General features: G+C 44.3%; 2 protein-coding genes across 2 annotated transcripts in view; one reads left to right on the top strand and one right to left on the bottom strand.

Moving 5' to 3' along the window:
- On the top strand, nt 1-5900 carry LOC107098929 (zinc finger protein PLAGL2-like). Its single transcript, XM_015396825.1, has 2 exons — nt 1-258; nt 3139-5900. Exon 2 carries the CDS (start codon nt 3502-3504, stop codon nt 4750-4752), a length of 1251 nt encoding a protein of 416 aa, XP_015252311.1. The 5' UTR covers nt 1-258; nt 3139-3501; the 3' UTR covers nt 4753-5900.
- A 6320-nt stretch (nt 5901-12220) lies between these two features.
- mfn2 (mitofusin 2) overlaps nt 12221-20714 on the bottom strand; it is a 13470-nt gene continuing 4976 nt past the window's right edge. The window contains exons 3-18 of the mRNA XM_015396805.1: nt 20240-20375; nt 19698-19860; nt 19487-19611; nt 19310-19418; nt 19128-19235; nt 18851-19004; nt 18711-18778; nt 18029-18150; nt 17629-17755; nt 17057-17161; nt 16198-16300; nt 15736-15956; nt 13385-13540; nt 13113-13309; nt 12896-13030; nt 12221-12818 (exon numbers count right to left, since the gene is read on the bottom strand). Coding sequence (XP_015252291.1) covers nt 12749-12818; nt 12896-13030; nt 13113-13309; nt 13385-13540; nt 15736-15956; nt 16198-16300; nt 17057-17161; nt 17629-17755; nt 18029-18150; nt 18711-18778; nt 18851-19004; nt 19128-19235; nt 19310-19418; nt 19487-19611; nt 19698-19860; nt 20240-20375 — 2099 coding nt within the window. The 3' untranslated portion in view covers nt 12221-12748. The remainder of the gene's footprint in view (nt 12819-12895; nt 13031-13112; nt 13310-13384; nt 13541-15735; nt 15957-16197; nt 16301-17056; nt 17162-17628; nt 17756-18028; nt 18151-18710; nt 18779-18850; nt 19005-19127; nt 19236-19309; nt 19419-19486; nt 19612-19697; nt 19861-20239; nt 20376-20714) is intronic.

The following is a 20714-nucleotide window of genomic DNA, read 5'->3' as shown; positions in this document are numbered from 1 at the left end:
CCAACCGCCATAAAACATCAGAAGAAGAAGAAGAAGAAGTTTGTTCTCTGGAGGCGCTGCTCAAACTTCGCCTGACATTTTGACGTCAGCAGGATGTTCGCTCCACTGCCGTGACGTCACCCTCCCAGAATGCCTGGCTCCCAGCGCGGTGCCCCAGAGTCCAGGCCTGAAACTCCAACAAACTGCTTTCAAACTTCTGCTGCAATGTCGCCGCGGAGCGCGAAGGGAGGAAGGACGCAGAGCCGGACGGACGAGTCGGTGAGTAAAGCTCCGATGCTCCTCCGCTGCTCCTTCGGTTCTCCTCCGCTGCTCCTTCGCTTCTCCTCCGCTGCAAACTTCGACAGAAGTTGGTGAAGCTTTTGTTTATGAATCAGGCTCCGCTGCGGGGATCGCTCCTCCGCTCCTCTCGGAATCACTGCGGCAGGAAGCGGCTCAGCTGCGGCTCCATAAAACCCCAACCCACCGACCGACCCCGCAGGCCGGAAGGCTGCGGAGCCCGGGCTGCTCCACACACAGCTTCTGCACAACTTCCATGGCGCGCCGCCTGGAAGGCCGAGCCAGAGGAGCCGAGCTTAGATGAGCCGAGCTTAGATGAGCCGCTTAGCCGATCCGAGCTTAGCTGAGCCCAGTTTAGCTGAGCTTCAGCTAAAAACCTCCTGCGGGTTCTGCTCTTTCTGAGGAACAAATGGAAACATAACACTCTATGGAAAGCCGTTTCATTCAAAATTAAACACTTTAATATTGCTATTGACAAATACTCAATAAAATAAACTACTGCCTCTATGGCATAAAACCCAATATATAAGAAATGCAGGTGAAGATTCTCAGTCATCAGAGTCATTCTAAAAAGGTTTCAAAGTTTAAAGACGTTTCTCTTCCCATCCAGATTGGATCCGCTCCTCTGGTTCAATCTGCATGTTTTCTAAACTAAAACCAGGTTTTATTTTTGCTCCACTCTATAAAACCTGCAACTGAACTTTACTTCAGACGTTTTGAATTGAAAAAGCTTCCTGGATGGGAAGAGAAACGTCTTCAAAATTGGAAACAAAGTTTTTGTGTGTTTTTAGTAGGGGTGCACGATATTGGGATTTTGGGCGATATCCGATATGCCGATATTTTAAAACTCATGTAGCCGATATCGATACCGATGTTAAAGCTGGACAATAATTAGTAGTCATTGAAAATAGCAGTTTTGTTATCCATTTCTGACACTTTGGAAAATAATGTACTCAAATATATTTTCATATCGTCACTGTCGGACGGAAACCTCGTATTTCCAAAACCATAAAGTTTACAGGAAATTGTAAAAACAGCGACAGCGGAAGAGCCCAATGGAGTAATGAGATTAAGTCCCAACCTTTTTTCAACACTTTTAATTGGTTAATATTTTCCAAAACATACGTTCACATGTGGGGACTGACCAATCCTATCAATTTATGAAATTAAAAAAAAAAAGTCCAAAATGGGAGTTACAAGGTTTTTTCCCCGACAGCGACGATATGCTAATATCAAATTGATTTTTAAAAACGCGGTATCGATCTATTTTACTTTCAAAATCTGGTGAAATTTCATCGTTCTGTTACAAACTCTCGTGATATTTTGCAAATTCTTGTGAGATTTTGTTAGTAAAATAGATCGATACCGCGTCAATATATCAACATATAAAAATATGGCAACATTTGATGAATTTTCGGGGGATTTCGTAGCATAACGATGACATATAGCAATATTTCATTAGTAAAAGAGATTGATATGGTGTTTTTAAATGGCAATATATCAGCATATGAAGATATTGGGATATTTTAAAGTATAAATATTTTTTCCCTCGTCTTTAGAAGTTTTTAAGTCTGTAAAAAAGAAGTTTTTGAGGAAGAAGAAGAAGTAGTATTTTATTTATTTTTTTTTTAGACTTCAGAAACTCAGAAGCTGATCAAATATCGGGTTAAATATCGGTGGGGGGGCCGATGTCCGATATTCAGTTTTAAGGCCGATACCGATAGGGGGCCGATTATATCGTGCATCCCTAGTTTTTAGGAATATATAAGTAACGATTTTGCAAATGTTTAATTGATCTGTTCTTTTATCTGAATAAATATGTTATTATTTATAAGCTCAGAGCAGAGCCCCCCTGCAGAGAAAACATCCCTCATATGAAAATAACTGGGAATTTTTTTAAAAAGTAGCTTTAAAACTAACATGGCACAAATAAAAAAACACTATGAAATTACTAAATATAATTTTTATAACTAAATACATTAGATTGAATAACATCTTTGATTATATGTTTTGGAAAAACATATTTTATAATTAATGGGAAAATGTTTATATTTGATGAAAAATGTATTAAATATATATTAATTACAGTATTGTTTTAATTTGGAATAAAACAGCTTTCCATAACAGACAGCAGCTTTGAAGTGAAGCCGTTTGTTTATCTTCCACACAGAGAGGTTTAAAAGATTAAAACAAAGTGAGCTTTCTATAGTGAGCAGCAGCTCATGATTTGCGCCCCCTGGTGGTTCATATTAATATGAAAATAATCTGTTTTATTGAAATGTTTCCATTTTCCACTAAAACCCACAGATTGTTTGTAGAATCCCCATAAACTTCTCAGCCTTCTCATTTTATTACCCTTAATAAAAAAATAAAAAAAAAAGATGTTTAGTGAGATTTTGCTGGAAACTGCATTACAGCTTCCAACCAGTAGGGGGTGCTGATGGGGAAACAAAGTTCTGACTTTACTCCTTTTTGTTTATTCTGATATCATGTTTAGTTTAATACAATCGTCTTCATCTGGCTTTTTTGTGAAACAGGTCAAGATGTGTTTTTGCTCCCAGGCATCTATGTGAGATTTCTAGTGTTTGGTTGATGTTTGTCAACAGTGGTAAAAAAAATAAGTTTTCATTTAAAGGAAGAGGAGGAAAAGTTTGAGGCTGAGCGCTGCTGCTGAGTAGGACTTGATAAACGGACGGTTGAGCTTTCAGACTCAAACGTTCAAACATGAAGAATCTGAGACGTAAACTCCACATGATGCTAATCTCTCTGCTCATTTAAAGCTAACTCTGCTGCAGCTGGATCATGTTGTGTTTTTTAATAAACTCTGACGCCGTCTGTCTGTCTGTGTTTTTTTAATCTCAGGTTTGTGAAGAGGAAGGCCAGTTTCTGTGACCCGGTGGCGTGTGCGTTCAGATCCTCTGAGTCCTGACGTAGAGTCCTCATCCCTGCAGCCCTTTGGGGTTGTTATGGCAGCAGAGTTCATGCTGTGGACCGAGGCTCTGCCCTTTAGCACGCGTCCCATCAGCCGCCAGTCCTGCAGGAAAACATCAAACTTTAAAAGCTGCGGCTCTTAACAAAACCTCTGCATCTGGACTTGGACTAGCAACCATAGCGCAGGAAGCTGATGCTCCTTCCTCCTCATGACTCTTGTTCCTATCAGCTCAGGCTCTTGGCCCCGCCCCCGCGCAGCAGCGGCGCCGCCGCCCATTTCGTCCTCATTAGACCATGTTCCACGAGGATCACCTGAAAGGGCAGCTTTACGAGAACCTCCCGGCCAGTAGGCAGCTCTTCCAATGCCAGGAGTGTGGAAAACAGTACAACACTCAGCTGGGTTACAGACGCCACCTGGTGGCTGCCCACAGCGCTGCAGCGGGCCCGCTCTGCATGGAGTCCCCCGCCATGTTGGAGACCCTGGGGGAGCACGGGGACCGGCCCCTGTCCACGGACGGCGGCGGCGTGCCTCCGAGAGAGAGGAAGTACTCGTGTGAACGATGTGACCGTCGATTCTACACACGGAAGGATGTGCGGCGCCACGCGGTGGTGCACACCGGGCGCCGGGACTTCCTGTGCCCGTGCTGTGCGCAGCGTTTTGGGCGCAGAGACCACCTGACGCGGCACCTGAAGAAAAGCCACGCGCAGGAGTCTGGTCTGATGCCGGCGTCTAACTCCGGCAACCACGGAGCGGCTCAGACCCCGGTCAAAGAGGAGCCCCCCTTAGAGGCGCCCGTCAGAAGCTCCGCCTCCAAGGATCCCAGCGAGGGTTTTACCAGGGAAATGAGCGCTTCCTACAGCTTGCCAAACCTGATCCCTGCCATGGGGCCTCCTCATGGCCTGGTGCAGGGCTCCTTGTCCTCCAGCATGGGGGTGGGTCATCATATGACCACGCCCTCTTCCCACCCCCATCGACACGCCCTCCAGCCGCCGGCGGCAGCCCAGCAGCAGCCCTATGGCGGCATGTCCCAGTACCCGTACGGCTCTACCTCATATCCTCGCTCTGACATGGATGGTTTCCTGCTGGACTTCCAGAGCGTCCCGTCGTCTCAGCTGAGTGCGGCCGGGTCCTCCATGGCTGCCTCACCCCAGAAGGAGATTGTGGGGGACGGGGTGGACGGAGGCGGGGGCGAAACCCATCCCGTGCCTCGCAGCCCGGCCGTCTCCACCGGCGAGCCGCCGTGCAACACCAACATGGACCTGGGCTCTCTGCTCAGCTTCCTGCCTTTCGGGCTGCCGCCCTACAACCCTCACATGGGGTTAGTGATGAGTTACCCCCCCGCGCCCTCCCCCACTTCGTCTCCCTCCTCTACCTCGGGGGTCCCCGGCCAGGCTCCGGGACCCTTCAGCTTCCTGCAGCCCCCCCAGGCTCATGGGCCGCAGGGCTCCGGGGTTTTTAACCCCAACCAGCTACCTCAGTCATACAGTCCTGCTGTGAGCAGCTCCAGCTCCCTACCTCACTACTACCAGGCCTTCCAGCAGTAGATACCTTCAAGGATTCTCCTCACGCACTTGTTGTACATAATCTGAGAAGAGTTGTATATTTTTGGAAACAAGCAACAGGTCACCTCATTAGTATTACCTCATGACTGAAAAGGTTTGAATGTTCCAGAGGAATCCCACTTCCTTCACTTTTTCTAGATTTTATTTTTCCTTTCAACACGTCGCCGTTAGAGAAGCGTTTCCTCCCATCGGTGGGGTCGGGCTTCGCTCGCTCATGACCCTACCTGTGGGCGCAGTATTTCAGCAGTATAGAAGAAGAAAATGACCAAAATGAAGCTGTGAACATAAGCAGGTTGCTGATGGCCGTTTCTCGGCCGTGGCTAGCTGTGAGGCTCCACTGCAGGTCAGCTTCACTGCACCGTAGCTGCTCCTCCAGTTCACTTCTAGTTTGATGCACTTAACTTGCGTTTCATTGGTTGATGTGATGCCAAACCGTGTGAGAATGAAGCTGCTGTGGGTTTAAAAAAAAAAGACAAAAGCCACTTAGAAAGACGGGTTTGAAACTCGACGCCGTCGTCGCCACATTGAGCACGCTGCCCCTCCGCGTTAGTCCGGAGCGGCGCCTGGAAGTGCGCTCCATTGATGGAGACGCTCTGTTAGCTGATCAGACCTTATAAAGTTAGTCTTTCTAGCTGAGGATGCTAAAGCGATTAGCCGCCTGTCTTTCATTGGATCAGAGGCTTCTCCAGATCCGCTGGAAGACAGACCACTACAGGACATCCTTCCTGCCTACAGCTGGAAGCTGAACGCTATCCCAATAGTTGACCTCCCTTTGGGATTCATAAAGATGGAACTGATTGGATCAGTTCCATCAGGGGTTTGCAGATGTTCTGCCGTCTTCAGAGACTCGTTTGTGCCTGGAAGGTCGTCTGACCTGTTTCATTCCTGGATGTATGATCATCCACCTTTCCTTCAGTCTGTGCCTGATGAAGACTAGAAAAGTCTTCCTCCTAGCAACCACTGAGCTGCCTTAGATACAGGACTGTGTCTCAATGCGGAGGTCTGCTTTACAGACGGCCTCTAGGGGCGCTTCGTCATGTTTCCAGGCGGAGGAGAACCACAGCTGGATATCTTGCATGAAAAGCTGCTTCAGAATTCGGGTTTTCCTGAGTGGAAAGTTGGGGTGGAGGTGGGAATTTTCTGGAGTAGTTCATTAGCGTCATAACGAGCTTCCTAGTGTCTCATTGGGACTAGACCCGAGCACTTACCGTAGTTCTAGATGATCTCAGCACATGTAGGCTTTGTTTTTGTTTTTTTCTGGTTGTTCCCTTTCACTAGTTAAGACTTTACTTTCCCCTTTTTCTGGTCCTGAACCTAAAGGACGAGCAGAACCAGAACCGGCGGGGTTTTGGGCCTCAGCCGAGACACTGGGGGCCTTAAATTTGGACTCACTTGGTGGATGAGTGGAAGGCGCCCAGGTTCCTACGGCCTTCGCACTCTGGACTATGGTCTCAGCCTCTGTCATCTGTCCAAAGGACTGTGCTCCGAACGTCTGGTTCTGCTCTGAGGCGAAGTCCTGCAGCCACAGGAGAAGCTGCTCTGTCCGTCAAACTGGAGGCGGTCCCAGCTGTCCTGGACCAGCGCGCCATCAGCAGAGGACGGCGGGGGGGACGGACTGCGGCTGAGGATCAGAAACTAGAGCAGCTTTCCTTTGACTGTCTATAGAAATGTGTTAATAGAAGTGTACAAGTCTGTGAGACTGATGGTCTACCTCTGCCGCATCATATTAGGGTCTACAATGTTTTTATCATGTTTGAAGTCCGACCTCCCGCCCAGCCCCCCCCCCCACATGTTGCCTGGGGGTGGGGGTTATATCAGCTCTTAGATTTCACTGAACTTCTACCTCAAGCAGCAGGACTGTCTCTGCAAACTGCTGCTAAATATCTTCTTATTTTTTTAAACAAACCTAATTTGTAAATCTGCGGGGGTTCAGCTGACCCTCAATAACTTCATGAAATGTTCAAAGAGAAGAAAATAGTTCCATATCCCTGTTCAGGCTTCCTTTAAAAATAAAGTCTTTTAGTTTAGCAGATTGTTGCGTCTGGATAATTTCAGACGATTTAAAGAGAAAAGTTGATGAAATCCATTCTGGGCTCCTGTTCAGCCGCTGCTTCTGCTAAAGTCCAACGTTCAACTTTTCCAATATTTCACCATTTTTCTGAAAAGCTGAATCATCAAAACTACAGGATCTAATGTTTGAGTTACGCTTCCTGAAAGTAAGACGATGAAATCCAGATTTATTTTTCTAATCAGGTCATTGGAGCCTTCTCTGTTCTAATGTGACATCATCGCTCCTTAAAGGAACCATTAGAAAAGCATCATCCTGTCAGTAAAGGTGTTTTACTGATAATCCAGAAATGTTAATTTCTCTGCATCAGAAGCAAAGAAGGAGCTGCTCTTTCCTCCTGTTCTGAACTGATTCTGACTTTGATGTTTTCCTGAAGGTTTTTAGTAAATATTGAAGCGATGAGTCGTACAGGATTGTCTAAGGATTTAATACTTTTCAATAAATGATTGGGTATAAACTGTTTGTTCTGTTTTTCACTGAAATAAGCTCTGCTGACTAGGAGTGATTAAAGGGTTAAATAATAAAACACTGAAGCGAGGTCAGTGCAGAGCCAATCTATACGTAGACGCCTCATTGGACGCTGGGTGGCCATCTTGGGTCAGACCACGGTTCAGCTGAATGAATAGGAGTCGCCTCAGATCTCATTTTAATGACCTGAAAGACGAGTCAGATATTATATTACAATAACCTCTGACACGTCACAACCCTTTAAAAGATCAAAACTAAATCTGAAATTACCTTTACATTAGATTACACCTTTATTTAGATTAAAAACTAAATCAAACTGGATGAGAAATTAACCATAAAAAAACGTTCAAATTAACGGTAAAACACGGGCAGCTGTGGTTAGGGTTCATCCTAACCGTAAAAAAGGGGGAATCTGTTGAGTTAACCTTAAATTTTACAGCTGAAAATATTTCTCACTGAATCATTAAAGAAAAAACTAATTACCGTAACCCTTTGAACTGTAATATCCTGTGAAAAAGAAAAAAAGCCCTTTCCATTGATTTTTACATTTATCTGCTGTAAAACAACAGATATATTACAGTTTATTATGTTGAATAAATATTATTACGATTAAAAAGTTTTAAAACAACTGAAATGTGGTAAAACTTTTTAAAGGCAAAGTTAATAACAAACAGGGTAAAATTGTTAAACATATTTATCTTGACCAGTTAAATTTAACAGTTAATTCCTGGAAATATTATATATTTTACCGTTAAACAGTACATTACATGTGCATTATCAGTTTTTTTGTGTAAATTAAACATTGGCAACTAAAAGATGCACAAATTTAATCAAGGAACAGATTATCATTGAAAATGAATAAGAAAATTATAAATAACATCTGGGAAAGAAGAAAGTAAAGATTATATTTTCTGCATGATCACAAATCAATATAAACCTTAATAATGTAGCATATAACCGCTGATGGTTGAACAAAAGCATGAAAAATAGTCAATGAACAGCAGTAACAAGTCATGGAGTCTGGACTTGGTTGAAGATCTCTGACAGATGCGGTTCTAAATGTTCATCAAAGAGAAAAAGTTTTCACTTTGGCCTGAGAAGATGCACCAAGTGAGTCAAAAAGGCAGTTTAGGTCTAACCAGAAGCTCTTATTGCACTTCTGGTTAAACCTAAACTGCATTTCGTCGCCTTGTACCTGTACATGTGTAATGACAATAATGTTGAATCTAATCTAATCTGCCCTGCAGAAAGAAAGAAAATACACAGTTACCAACATCTGATCAATGCCATGCATGCATAAAATGAACAAAGACAAAACAATATGTTAAACTTTCAGAAAGTATTGCTTAAAAGTTACAGTTGCAGGAGTTAAATCTAGTCCCCAGGTAGAAGGATAAACCCAAAACTAACTCAAAATGACAACAGGATATCACGTCTAATCGTTTATGGAACTTCAAATTTATGACTCTTAAGCAGAGGTCACCAACCATTTCAAGGCTGAGGGCTACTTCATGGCTATTGAATCACAGGAAGGGCTACCAATACTGACCTATGAACAAGAGGGGTCAGCGTTCACCTAAACTTCATCCAAATTAAACACATTTTTATTGTTAACTTTTAATTTCTAATTTTACTTTAAACATTATAATTTTAAAATCTCTATAAATGCTAAAATGCCCTATGTGATTACTATGATGAATAAAATAACATTTCAAACTTAGCCCACTGCTGAGTTGCTGTTTTCAGAAGGCGTTGAGGGCCCCCCATGTGGTCCTTGGGGGCCCCTTGGTGCCCGCGGGCACTGCGTTGGTGACCCCTGCTCTAAAGGATGCAGTTCCTCACATTAAATCTATTTGTTTTACCGTTTATAGACCGAACCATGTGACATCAGTAACTTAATTTGACTTTTTAAAACAGAATTTCTCTGCTTTGAAAAGTTATTTAACAAAACTGTATTTCAGGTTTAGAAATTGAATTTCATTCCTTTTAACACTATGTTTTAATAATTTTATTTCAGTTTTATTTCTTTTACTGTGTCATGTATCTGGGCTCTTTATAAAGCAGCTAATCAAACAGGTTTATATGGAACATCAGCTTTAATTATTTAATGGCGTTTTAGGTTTAAGAATTAAAGCATTCTGTCTTTAGCAGGTTTTCATCTGTCGTCTTCCTGAAACAGGTTTGCTTCTCATTTCTTTCCTTCTGATTCTGATCACAGCAGCACAGCTGTAGGGCAAAAAAAAAACATTTTTTTTTTAGAAAGTCGTTTGAAAAGAAGGAAATGAATAAAACTCACCGTGTCCTTAGAGTAATGGAGCCTTTGAATTGATTTCTTGATGTTTTCGTTTAAACGCAGGGTTGGAAAATGTCAAGAAAAACACAAACTTTCTGTTAAAAGGAAAAGACAAAATAAGGTTCAGCCGGCTGATGAATGTGTAAAATAACTGACCAATTAAAGTGACCAGATTTCTAAAATCAATCTGGGGAAATTACCAGCTCATGGATAAAAAGATAAAATGAATATCATCAAAATTAAAACAGGAAACATGGACAGTGATGCTTTCATCCATTTTTACATATTTATTAACATTTAAACAACAAAAATCAGGTGTTAAATCCAGGAATGTGCCTCTCCTATTTCCTTAGATAAATAAAATCACTCATTGGATGGTGTTTATTAGTGCCATCTGGTCATTCATTCGTCCCTCTCCATCTTCTTTTCTTTCTAGCTGACTCCTGCCTGCTCTCTTTTTTACTCTTAAGCAGATTTTCTTCTTTCTATTTAACTGATCTTTCCATCCGTCTTCCTATTTTCCTCCACTCTCATTCCATCTGCTTTCCATCAGTCTTCTCCTCTCCTCTTCTATCAATCTAACACTGATCTAAAAAAAGACAAAATACAGTCAAAATTCCTCCAAACACATAAATCTAATTATACATATTATTATTATTATGATTATTATTATTGTTGTTGTTTTTATCTCCCCTGATTAATTACTAAAAAGCTTAATCACCACAATATTTGGAGCTAAAAGTAAAAACAATCTACTAAATGAAGATTAAACAGGTGTTTATCTGTTCCTCCATCATTCTCAGATCATGCACATCTTGTCTCATTCAGTTTTCCTTTTCCTGTCTCTTATTTTCTAGAATGAGGAACTTTCATAGATCCAGATGGTAGAAAAGTAGATCTAAGCGTGGAAGTCAAACAACCTATAATAACTATCTGCAGATCTAAACTAAAGGTCACCAATCAGTTCTAGAAGCATCTTTAGATGAACCCTTGTTAATCCTGGAGAACCACTGAACCAGATTAGCTCCTTATGAGGAGTTTTCAATCTGGATCATTTGATCTGAGTCTATTTCCTCCTGCAGCTGCAGCCAATGGTCTGTCTGACTGTTTGTTGATTAGTTTGGTTTATGGTAGCTACATTTCTGCTCCTCATCTTTAGTGAAACAAACAAATCAAAGGTCTTTTTTTATTAACCTGGGCACGAACCAAACATTTGAACCAACACCAAATGAACTATTTAACCCCCTCACCATCACACAAGGCAGCTGAGACCTTTTCTGATAATCCTCATCTGCTCCTCATCTATGCACTAACCGCTGCTAACCACCATGCTAACGCGCTCTCTCTACCGTAATAACCGTCTACACGCATCATTCATAAAACAGTAAAATCAGGGACATTTCCAGGGACAGGTGGTCAAAAACTGGAACTGTCCCTGGAAATCAGGGACATCTGGTCACCGTAAGGCCAAGTAACCACATGTTCTTCCACAAAATGACTCCTCAGATGAGCTATTAGCCCTTTAGCGTCTTGATTCTGGTGTTGGTGCATAGTCATTGCTCATTTAAAAGATGTGATGGACTGGTGACCTGTCCAGAATGGACAGTGACCTGTCCAGGGTGGACCCTGCCTCTCACCTGTAGACAGCTGAAGATAGGCAGCCGCACCCCTCACTACCCCCGCAGGGATAAAGCCTGTTATTAAAAGGATGGACGGATATATTTTTAACCATTTTACTTGTGTAAAAATTTAAGTTGATGCTTGCTTCACAATCAAAAGTATTTCCTATAAATTTTATGTGCATATTTATTAATTTTCACAGTAAATCACTGTTTTATATTTTTTGAAGAGTAATATTCAGTATTTTCATGAACAGGTACTTAATGTATTTATTGAAGGCCCCCTTTTAGTTTCACGGTGTTTTACTGAGTTTTATTATGGTGTGACTCGTCTTTCATTCATTCTGACCGCAGCTGTATGAACTATGGTCCGATCCAAGATGGCCGCCCTCTGAGCATTAGCGTCCAATGAGGCGTCTACGAGGATGATGAGTCAGTTTAGCTCTCCAGCTCTTCCTATAGATGTATCAGTGCCAACATAAATTTGATCAAAACAAAGCCCCCCCCAGGGAGATGCTTAGTCCTATTTTGTTTTTTACTCAAGGATTCACCCTCTGCAAGATGCACAGCTTTGAGTGGTAACAAGGTGACTGTCAATCAGCTCTCTGATCAACCAGTCGCCTGGAACGCTGGTTGATCAGAGCATCGCTTTGGACAGAAACGCTGCACAGGTTTCACCAGCAGCCTCCTCCCTGCACCCCGATCTCTCTTGTTGTCTGCGCAATCAAAGTAGTTCTAAGCCGCACATGATAAACAAATTATTGTACTGCCTTCCTGCTCTCACTCAAAAAACACCTCTCTGAGTCTAAAATCCGGGATAATTTATCAACTCGCGGACATCCGTGAACAGCTATCTATATCAGGGAGACTCACGGAACTGCCAGAAGACTTGGGATGTCTGGATCCTCCAAGGACCCGGTCTACCTGGACCGGGTCCTTGGAGGAGGGGGGGTTGATGATGTATATCAGACAACTGAATAAAATAGAAACTGGAAGAATCAGACCAGATGATTCTGACACTGAAAGAATCAAATAACGAGCAACAGAAATAGTTTATTAGAATTTACAAAAAATAATCATAGTGGCTGAAATTCTGTCTCTTAACTGCTGAAAGGGGAACTGGGACAAAAACAAAAATAATTTACATTTATACAGCAAACAAAACAAATGTACATCAATTAATAAATTAAGATATTAGACACCAGGTGCCACAGGTTTCCTTCACTGGGATCAAACTGGAACCAGTCTGACTGGCCACAGCTGAGACCAGAGTTCCCAGCAGAACTTGGATTTATTAGTAAAGTGCTTTAAAATGAACAGGATTAGAAATCTACAGGGTGGCCTGAGCAGGACAGCCGGACGCTAACGGAGAGGAAGACCAAACCACGCTCTCACATAACCTCCGGCTTCTCCTCAAACTGAACGAGTTCACGTGACGACGGCAGAAAGCAGGACATGCAAACAACACGGATCATCTGCACACAAACAGAACCGCAGCAGCAGGTCGGCCATGTTGCGTCTCCCTCCGGGTCACTTGCTGGGCTGGAGGTACTGCTGGGTGAACATGTTGAGCTCGCTGTCCAACCAGCCCGCCTTGTTCCTGATAGGAGAAGAAGAGCTGAGTTCAGATCTGCATCGGGAGCAAGCGGCCATCTTGCTTTCTGCGGCTGATCTTACCGGAGGAGCTTCGCTTTGCTCTGCAGCGTGTCCAGGAGCTCGATCTTCCTGTTCATGTTGTTCACCTCGTCCTCCAGGTTCTGACGGGTCACGTCTACCTGCTGGCACAGCTGTGCGAAGACGCTGCTCAGCTCCCTGTCAGCGAGATGAAGGATAACGCCTGAGTGAATTTAGCTCGACGGATTCCAGGCGCCGTCGTTCCGATGGTTAAACTCACTGCTGTACTTGGTGGCTACAGTTGGATCCGGTGTAGCTGACGATCAGCTGCAGCTTCTCGCTGGCGTAGTCCACAAACTGCCGCTTGAAGGCCCTCTCCTTGGCTTTGGTTGTCCAGGTGAGCCGCTCGTAGACGTAGAGAAGCCCGTAGAGGCCGAGGGAGAGCGCGATGAGACGCCATCCCACCGCCTTCCAGATCTGCACACAGGAAAAGCCTCAGTGGGGTTGACAGGAACAACCGGAGCGATGAAGACGAGTCTGAGCATCACTCACCACGCCGCCCACCACAAGGACTCCCATGGAGGTACGGGAGGTAAGGGATGCCAGCCCCGTCACCATGGTGACCATCAGCTCCTCCTGAGTCACTGAGCTCTGTGGGAAAGGAGGCATACTGGTGCTGACTGGAGTTAAGGCCATGGGCCGGGGAACCTGCAGGCAGAGAAAGAAGGGAGGCAGATCAGTGAGACCCCGTCCTGTTTTTGGTCATCAGGAGGATCCTGGTCCTAATCCCTATTCATATCCTGGTTCTAATCCTAGTCCTGATCCTGGGTGTAATCCTAACTCAGTTTTCTGATTTGGTATTAAATACTGACAGGGTCATCATAGTGGGAGATTTTAACATCCATGCTGACGTTGAAGGCGATAGCTTAAGAGCAGCCTTTAATGCTAACTTAGCCGCTATTGGCTTTGTTCAAAATGTGAATAGTCCCACACATTCTCATCTTCATACTTTGGATCTTGTGCTGACATACGGCATAGAATGTGAAGAAATAACAGTATTTCCTCACAACCCTGTCCTCTCTGACCACTTTCTAATAAGGATTACTTTAACTTCTTCCCCAAAAGAAGGTTCAGTTTTAGTAGATCTTTATCAGATAGTGCAGTTATACATTTTAAAGAATCTGCTTCACTTTCTCTCTCCTCTGTCTTTGAAAAAGAAGCTGATTAGATTAAATAGTCAGTCACTTCATTTGGATGGGATTAAACTGATTTCAGATAATAAAGTAAAAAGTCTTGGTGTTGTTTTTGATCAGGACCTGTCATTTAAATCCCATATCAAAGAGGTTTCTAGAATTTCCTTCTTTCATCTGAGGAATATTGCAAAAATGAGAAATCTCCTGTCCAGGGGTGATGCTGAGAAACTAGTCCATGCATTTGTTACTTCAAGGCTGGACTATTGTAATTCTTTACTATCAGGAAGTCCACAAACTGCAGTTAAAAGCCTTCAGCTGATCCAAAATGCTGCAGCCAGAGTTCTGATGAAAATGAAAAAGAGAGATCATATCTCTCCTATCCTGGCTTCTCTTCATTGGCTTCCTGTTAAATCCAGAATAGAATTTAAAATCCTCCTTCTCACATATAAAGCCTTAAATGGCCAAGCTCCATCTGATATCAGAGATCTGATTGTTCCTTATGTTCCTAACAGAGCACTTCGCTCTCAATCTGCAGGTTTACTAGTGGTTCCAATTTCTAAAAGTAGAATGGGAGGCAGATCTTTTAGTTATCAGGCTCCTCTCCTGTGGAACCAACTACCAGTTTTAGTCCGTGAGGCAGACACCCTGTCTACTTTTAAGGCTAGGCTTAAAACTTTCCTTTTTGATAAAGCTTCTAGTTAGAGTGGCTCAGGTCATCCTGATCTATCTCTATAGTTCTGCTGCTATAGGCTTAGACTGCTGGAGGACATAGGGACCCCTTTTTCATCATTCTGCTTCATTCTATCTCTATTCTCCCACTCTGCAGAATCTGTTAGTTCAATCTCTAACGTTCTGCTCTCTCTGCTTTTTCTCATAGTAGCTTCATCTGGTCTGTTCCTGTTTGGCTGTGACTCCATCCTGGAGAGAAATATCAGCTGTGCTGCTGCCATCAACACCTTTGTTTCTAGATGTTGGAGCTTGGCCTGTTTTCCAGTGTAGTCCTGTTTCTCTGACTGTGACTAACTGGATGTGCTCTCTTCATCCTCTGACATGGGAGCTGGCTCGGAGCTCGTCTGCCTGGCTGTGTGTTTCCTGGACGGGGCCGCCTGTGGAGCTTGTTGACAGTTGCCTTTTGTATCTATGCTTCTTTTTCTACGTCTGCTTCTGTCTCCTTGAACCCCAGTGGGCCTCAGCAGATGGCCGCTCACACTGAGCCTGGTTCTGCTGGAGGTTTCTTCCTGTTCAAAGGGAGTTTTTCCTCTCTACTGTCGCTACAAGCATGCTTAGTGTGAGGGATTGCTGAAGAGTCAATGAGTCGATGCAATCAGCTGGTTTTTCTTAGATAGAAAACTTTGAATCAATCTGACTGGATGATCTGGTGAACTGGAAAGTGACCTTAGATGACGTGTGATGTGAATTGGAGCTATAGAAATAAACTGAATAGAATTGAATCATGGCCCTGATCTTGTTCCTAATCCTAATCACTGCAGCAAAGGTTCAATCAGCTGAACAGCTAAAGGAAACCTCGTCCTGTTTCTGATTCTGAGCAGTTATTAATAAATACTTTAAGTATTTTCTGATCCTTTGTTGAATATTTGTCCTTGCAATATATATTTGCTGCCAGCAGAGGGAGCCAAACTCAGACTCTATTGTTTCAGTTATTTCTGTTGACCATGCTCTGTATCCCCCTGATGCCAGAGCAGAGGCTACCTGCTCGCTGTAGCCCATGAGGGCGCGCCGCGTGTTCTTGGGGCCCAGGAAGCGGTTGACCAGCATGGTCCATCCCAGGGAGAAGTGGAAGCTGATGTCCTCCTGGAAGTCGCTGCACAGCTTGTCACAGGCCAGGTCATAGGTCAGGCTGAAGTACTGGCGGGGAACTATCTTGTCCACCTGATCTTTGGCAGAGATGGGCAGCAGCGGCTTCAGGCCCTCTGATGGAAACCACAACACCATTAGCTGAAGTTTACATTGATTGGAACAAAAAGAACCCTGAAACCCTTCAGCAAGCTAACATTAGCCTGGACTGATTCTATAGGCAGAGAGCAAACTCAGAGCTCAGATCTAGATAGATTAGATCTACGCTCCATGCAGGAAACATTTCAGGCAATGAAAGGAAAGAAGCATCTCTGAACCATCAGAGCAGTAATACAGCAGCAGGAAGGAAGGTTTTACCCATCATCTCCATCTGGGTGGCCTGCAGGGCGCAGGTGATGGAGCTGGAGCACCTCTCAGACATGGTCTTCCCCAGACCCTCCTCTATGTGGCGATGCAGCTCCTGGAACAGAGAACCACTGCTTTACGCCTGAAAGGAGGCCGTTAGCACAGAACACAGAGTCGCTCCAATAACCAGGACATTTAGCTAACTCAGCTAGCGACCGTGGGATCTTTAAATAGGAGGCGGGCCTATTCTTCCTCCTCTTCACGTCTGAAGGGGAAACCTGGACCAATGTAACACCGGTGTTCAGCTAGAAGGTGCCGACCTGCAGTCCTTCTTCCAGGAAGGTGAATCATGTTTCTGCTGCTGACACGTTTTTCCTGTGTTCTCCTGCATTTTGCACCATATTTATTTATTTATTTGGCACTGAACCTTCCATATCAAAGCCTTTTGCTCCATGACTTCAAACTGGTTTCCTTTTCTCCTACAATGTTTACATCCTGATCACTGCTGCACTTTATAAAAGGAAATTTTAATTTCACTGCTAAGCTGCTCATTAACTGTTGGAAAGACAAAAATTTCGTTTTGTATACAATCTGTGAACAAGAAGACAGTTTGTCGAATCCTCTAAGTCTAAAGTTTACCTCAGTAAAGAATGGTACTATTGACTTTCATTTAGTCTGAAGTTAGAACTTTGAAAAGGTACATAATATAGAATATATCCTCTCCTTCAACAAATATCAAAGTTTCCTACATTTAAAGGGTCAAAGGTCAAAGTTCGCCTTTTCTTGTTCCACAGTTTGAAACAGAAGTCTACCAACCAAGACAGAGCAAACTGTTATAGATGTATGAAGGAACCTTCGAGGTGAAACGTACGTTCTTGTAGACCTTGAGGACCACTGGTGACGGGTGGAAGTCCATGTGGAAGTCGTCCACCAGCACATGCAGCCTCCTGATTTCCTCTGCCATGGTGTTGGTTACCTGGACAGGAGAGCAGAGTCAGTCCTTCTGCCTAATCAGCCTGGCGGGCAGCTTAACGTTTAAACCAAGTCACCATCACCATGTTTAATGGGCTGTGAACCTTTTTATACTAAAAACTTCTGTAGGTTTACAGGAACCAGGAGATTATGGCAGAAAACGGTTCATTTATTTTAGTTTAGATTCTGAGCAAACAGCTGATATTCATCTAAACAACATTTCAACAGTCTGTAGGAGTCTAGAGTTGTTTTTTATTGGTCATTAAATGAAACATCTGCAATGATCTAAAAATCAGGACGAATCTGATCAACATGTTTTTATAAATAGTTTCCAGTAAATTAAAATGTAATCAGATCAGAGGAAACATCAGGAGACAATCCATTCAGCTTTTCTCCGTTTTCATTCAAACAGCAGGTTTGGTGTTTTTGCTTCATAAGCTGATGGGTGGAGCCTGAGGAGGAGGAGCTCACCTGCCTCTCCACCTCCTCTGTGATCTTCTTGATCTTGGCCTTGCAGTCCATGGTCAGCAGGTCCAGCTGCTTCTCTATAAACTCCAGCCGCTGCTGACGATCCTCCTTTGTCTCCACGCAGTAGAGTCTGAGGAAACAGGAAGCCACACAGTCACGACCCCGTGACCTCCAGTAAGACACAGAAACCATCAGAAGCTTTAGGCGTCCTGCACTGAGGGCATGACCCAACAGAACCACCATGTTGCTCCGGATGTGTTCAAACCTGCTGCTTCTCTGAGCTGCTTTAAAATGAACACAGACCTGATATTAAAGACAGGAAGTTAACCGTTTGGTTCTTCTAAAGGAGGCGGAACCAAACAGCAGAAGATCATCAGTCAGGAACAGTAGGGCCTCCACTCACCTCTGTTCCTGGGCAGCTGTGTGAACCAGGTCCATGATGCGCCGCAGAGCTTCAGAGATCTGCTTAGCTCGGACTGTGTGCTGCTCGAACTTGGTCTTCACCGCAGACTGGGAGATGCATTCCTGGAGACACCAGACTGATGAGCACATGGCCAAGGAAATCCACAGGAATCAAGCATTAGCAGCTAGCTAAAGCAGAGCGGAACATTAAGCGTTAGCAGCTAGCTAAAGCAGAGTGGAAACATCAAGCGTTAGCAGCTAGCTAAAGCAGAGTGGAACATCAAGCGTTAGCAGCTAGCTAATGCAGAGGGGAACACCAAGCGTTAGCAGCTACCTAAAGCAGAGGGGAAACATCAGGCGTTAGCAGCTAGCTAAACCAGAGTGGAAACATCAAGTGTCTGTACTTAAAAGGCAGCTCTGCTACAGACATCTATATGCTTTAGATCTACAGCACAGATATCTGCGTGTTTCTAACCTGTCGTACAAACAGTCAGCATTTGTTGAGAGGAAAAGGTGAGAATCTCGTGTTAGTTTGTGAATTAAATCTGGGAAACAGGACGTTGGGGTCCGTCCTTCATCACGGTTTAGTTCAGCATCTTCTTCAGATTTTTATCACGATGAAAACAAGCCTGTAAGCAGATCCTCCTCTGACTGAAATGAAGCTCTACGTTAAAGGATCTTACCTCAAATCGCCTCTCGAAGTTTTGGAACTCAAACATCCTGGCTTGAAATCCTTCAGCTAGAGCTCCACCTGCAGAGAACAGGCCTGAGTTCTGGACTCTCTGGGTTGGATCAGATCAACGTTCAGGTTGGCTCCACCCACCTGATTCCGGCATCCCCTGGGCCTTCTGCACGCGAGCCTGCAGCACTTCTTTGGCCGACACAAAGAAGATGCGGTCACTGGCCTGAGCTCTGTCCACCACCCCCAGCTCCTCCACCAGAAAGTTGGAGCAGCGGTCCATGTGCTGCCGGCGGACCTGTTCCCAGATCAACAGCAGCCGTAAGGAAACAGCAGAGGTGGAGAACTGAGCGTCTAAGGGACCAGAGTCCCGTATGGCTCCTTGGAAGCCTTGAAGTGCTGAAGCAGAACCTTCACTAACCTCCTCCATATACTCCGGCTCTGAGGCAGATGCATCCCAGCGGTTGTTGAGGATGAAAATATTGGGACTGGAGAGACGCTCGTTGACTTTATGGAAGAAGGACTTCTCCTGCAGACGTGACGGTTAGATCAGCGTTAGCTTCTTTAAACGTTTGAGTCAAGCTCAGATGTTTGGCATCTCACCGTTTGCATGAGCGTGGATTCAGAGTTTGCTACCAGGACAAACACGTCTGCGTCCAGACAGAACTTATCGATCCAGCTGTCCAGTTCCGTGGTGACATCTATGCCAGGGCTGCAGAAAGCAAAGGTTATCACACAGAACAACGTTAATCTGTCCTCCAGAAGCTAAAGCGTTCTAACCTGTCCAACAGCACCAAATCATCTCTGAGCAGAGCGCACTTGGCTTTAGGCCACATGACGCAGACCAGGCTGCCGGCGTCCAGGTCCACATCCTGGTGCAGAGCGTGAGCCAGCTGGTTCACCGTCTAATCACAGACATCTCCAGATCAGACTCCACCCACTGACCGACCACAAACACACCGCCGACCCGCCGGGTCGCCCGGTCACCAACCGTTATGCTTTTCCTGTCCTCGGAGCCTTCGGTGAGGAGGAAGCCCTCGCTGCCGTCGGTGCCCTCCACCCTCAGGAAGCAGTTGGTGGTGTGTCCGATGCCAGAGGGCAGGACTTTATCGCACAGCATGGCGTTGATCACAGAACTCTTCCCGTTACTGGTTCTGTGGAGGAGCCCAGACACAGTTAGCAAGGAAAGCATGCTAGCAATACCGCCCACCTTGCTATCCCGAGCTAAAATGCTAATGTTAGCATGCGGGGTATCATCCTGCAGACACGTTAGATGTTGCATCATTTCCAACTACAGAAATGAACAACAGGTCCGAACCCGACGCTGACAGCAGAGCTGAGCAGTTTGTAGAAACTGATAAAAGCGTCAATATTTGTTCAACTGGTCACATGTTTACTGCATTTACACTATAAAATATATTTGATGAAAGCATCTTATATCTTTAGAAAAAAACAAACATGTAAAGCAGTCAGGTCTCCTTTAAATGTCTGTTATCAGCCATCGAAGCATCAAGTAAAAAACCACCCAGTTACCTTCCAAAGAAGACCACCTTCATGTGCCTCCGGGCCAGAACCTCTCCTATTCCGGCCACCTTGGACAGGTAGCTGCAGACCTCCTGGACCTGCTCCTCGGTAGCCACCGGGTCCAGCTCATCATTTCTGTAGGTACCTAAACATTGATGGAAACATGACTCAGAGGGAGGAGCTCAAAACTCTAAAAATATCCGAAAAAATATAAACTGAAATGATTCTTACAATTAAAAGAAACATTTACTAAATGACCGATTCTAATATTTTTAATGATCTTTGGGTTAAAGTTTCTGGTTAAAATGTGTTTTTTTTCCTTTACATTCAACTATTTTTTTCCCAGATTCTAATTTTGACTCTGATTGGATGAGGAGGGATGGAGGACACGTCAGGACCAGGATGTATTTAAAGGAATAGTACACCCAAAACATGATTAGCCTTCATTTTCTACTCACCCCCATGCTGAACAACACTCTGGAGT

Source organism: Cyprinodon variegatus, unplaced genomic scaffold, assembly GCF_000732505.1.
Source record: "Cyprinodon variegatus isolate N-32 unplaced genomic scaffold, C_variegatus-1.0 Scaffold822, whole genome shotgun sequence".
Classification (NCBI taxonomy): Eukaryota; Metazoa; Chordata; class Actinopteri; order Cyprinodontiformes; family Cyprinodontidae; genus Cyprinodon; species Cyprinodon variegatus.
Note: the sequence above shows the minus strand (reverse complement) of the source record. Positions and strands in the feature narration are given on the sequence as shown.

What these genes read in the sequence shown, in the direction of transcription:
- LOC107098929 (XM_015396825.1), top strand. Translation starts at nt 3,502, where the DNA reads ATGTTCCACGAGGATCACCTGAAAGGGCAGCTTTACGAGAACCTCCCG.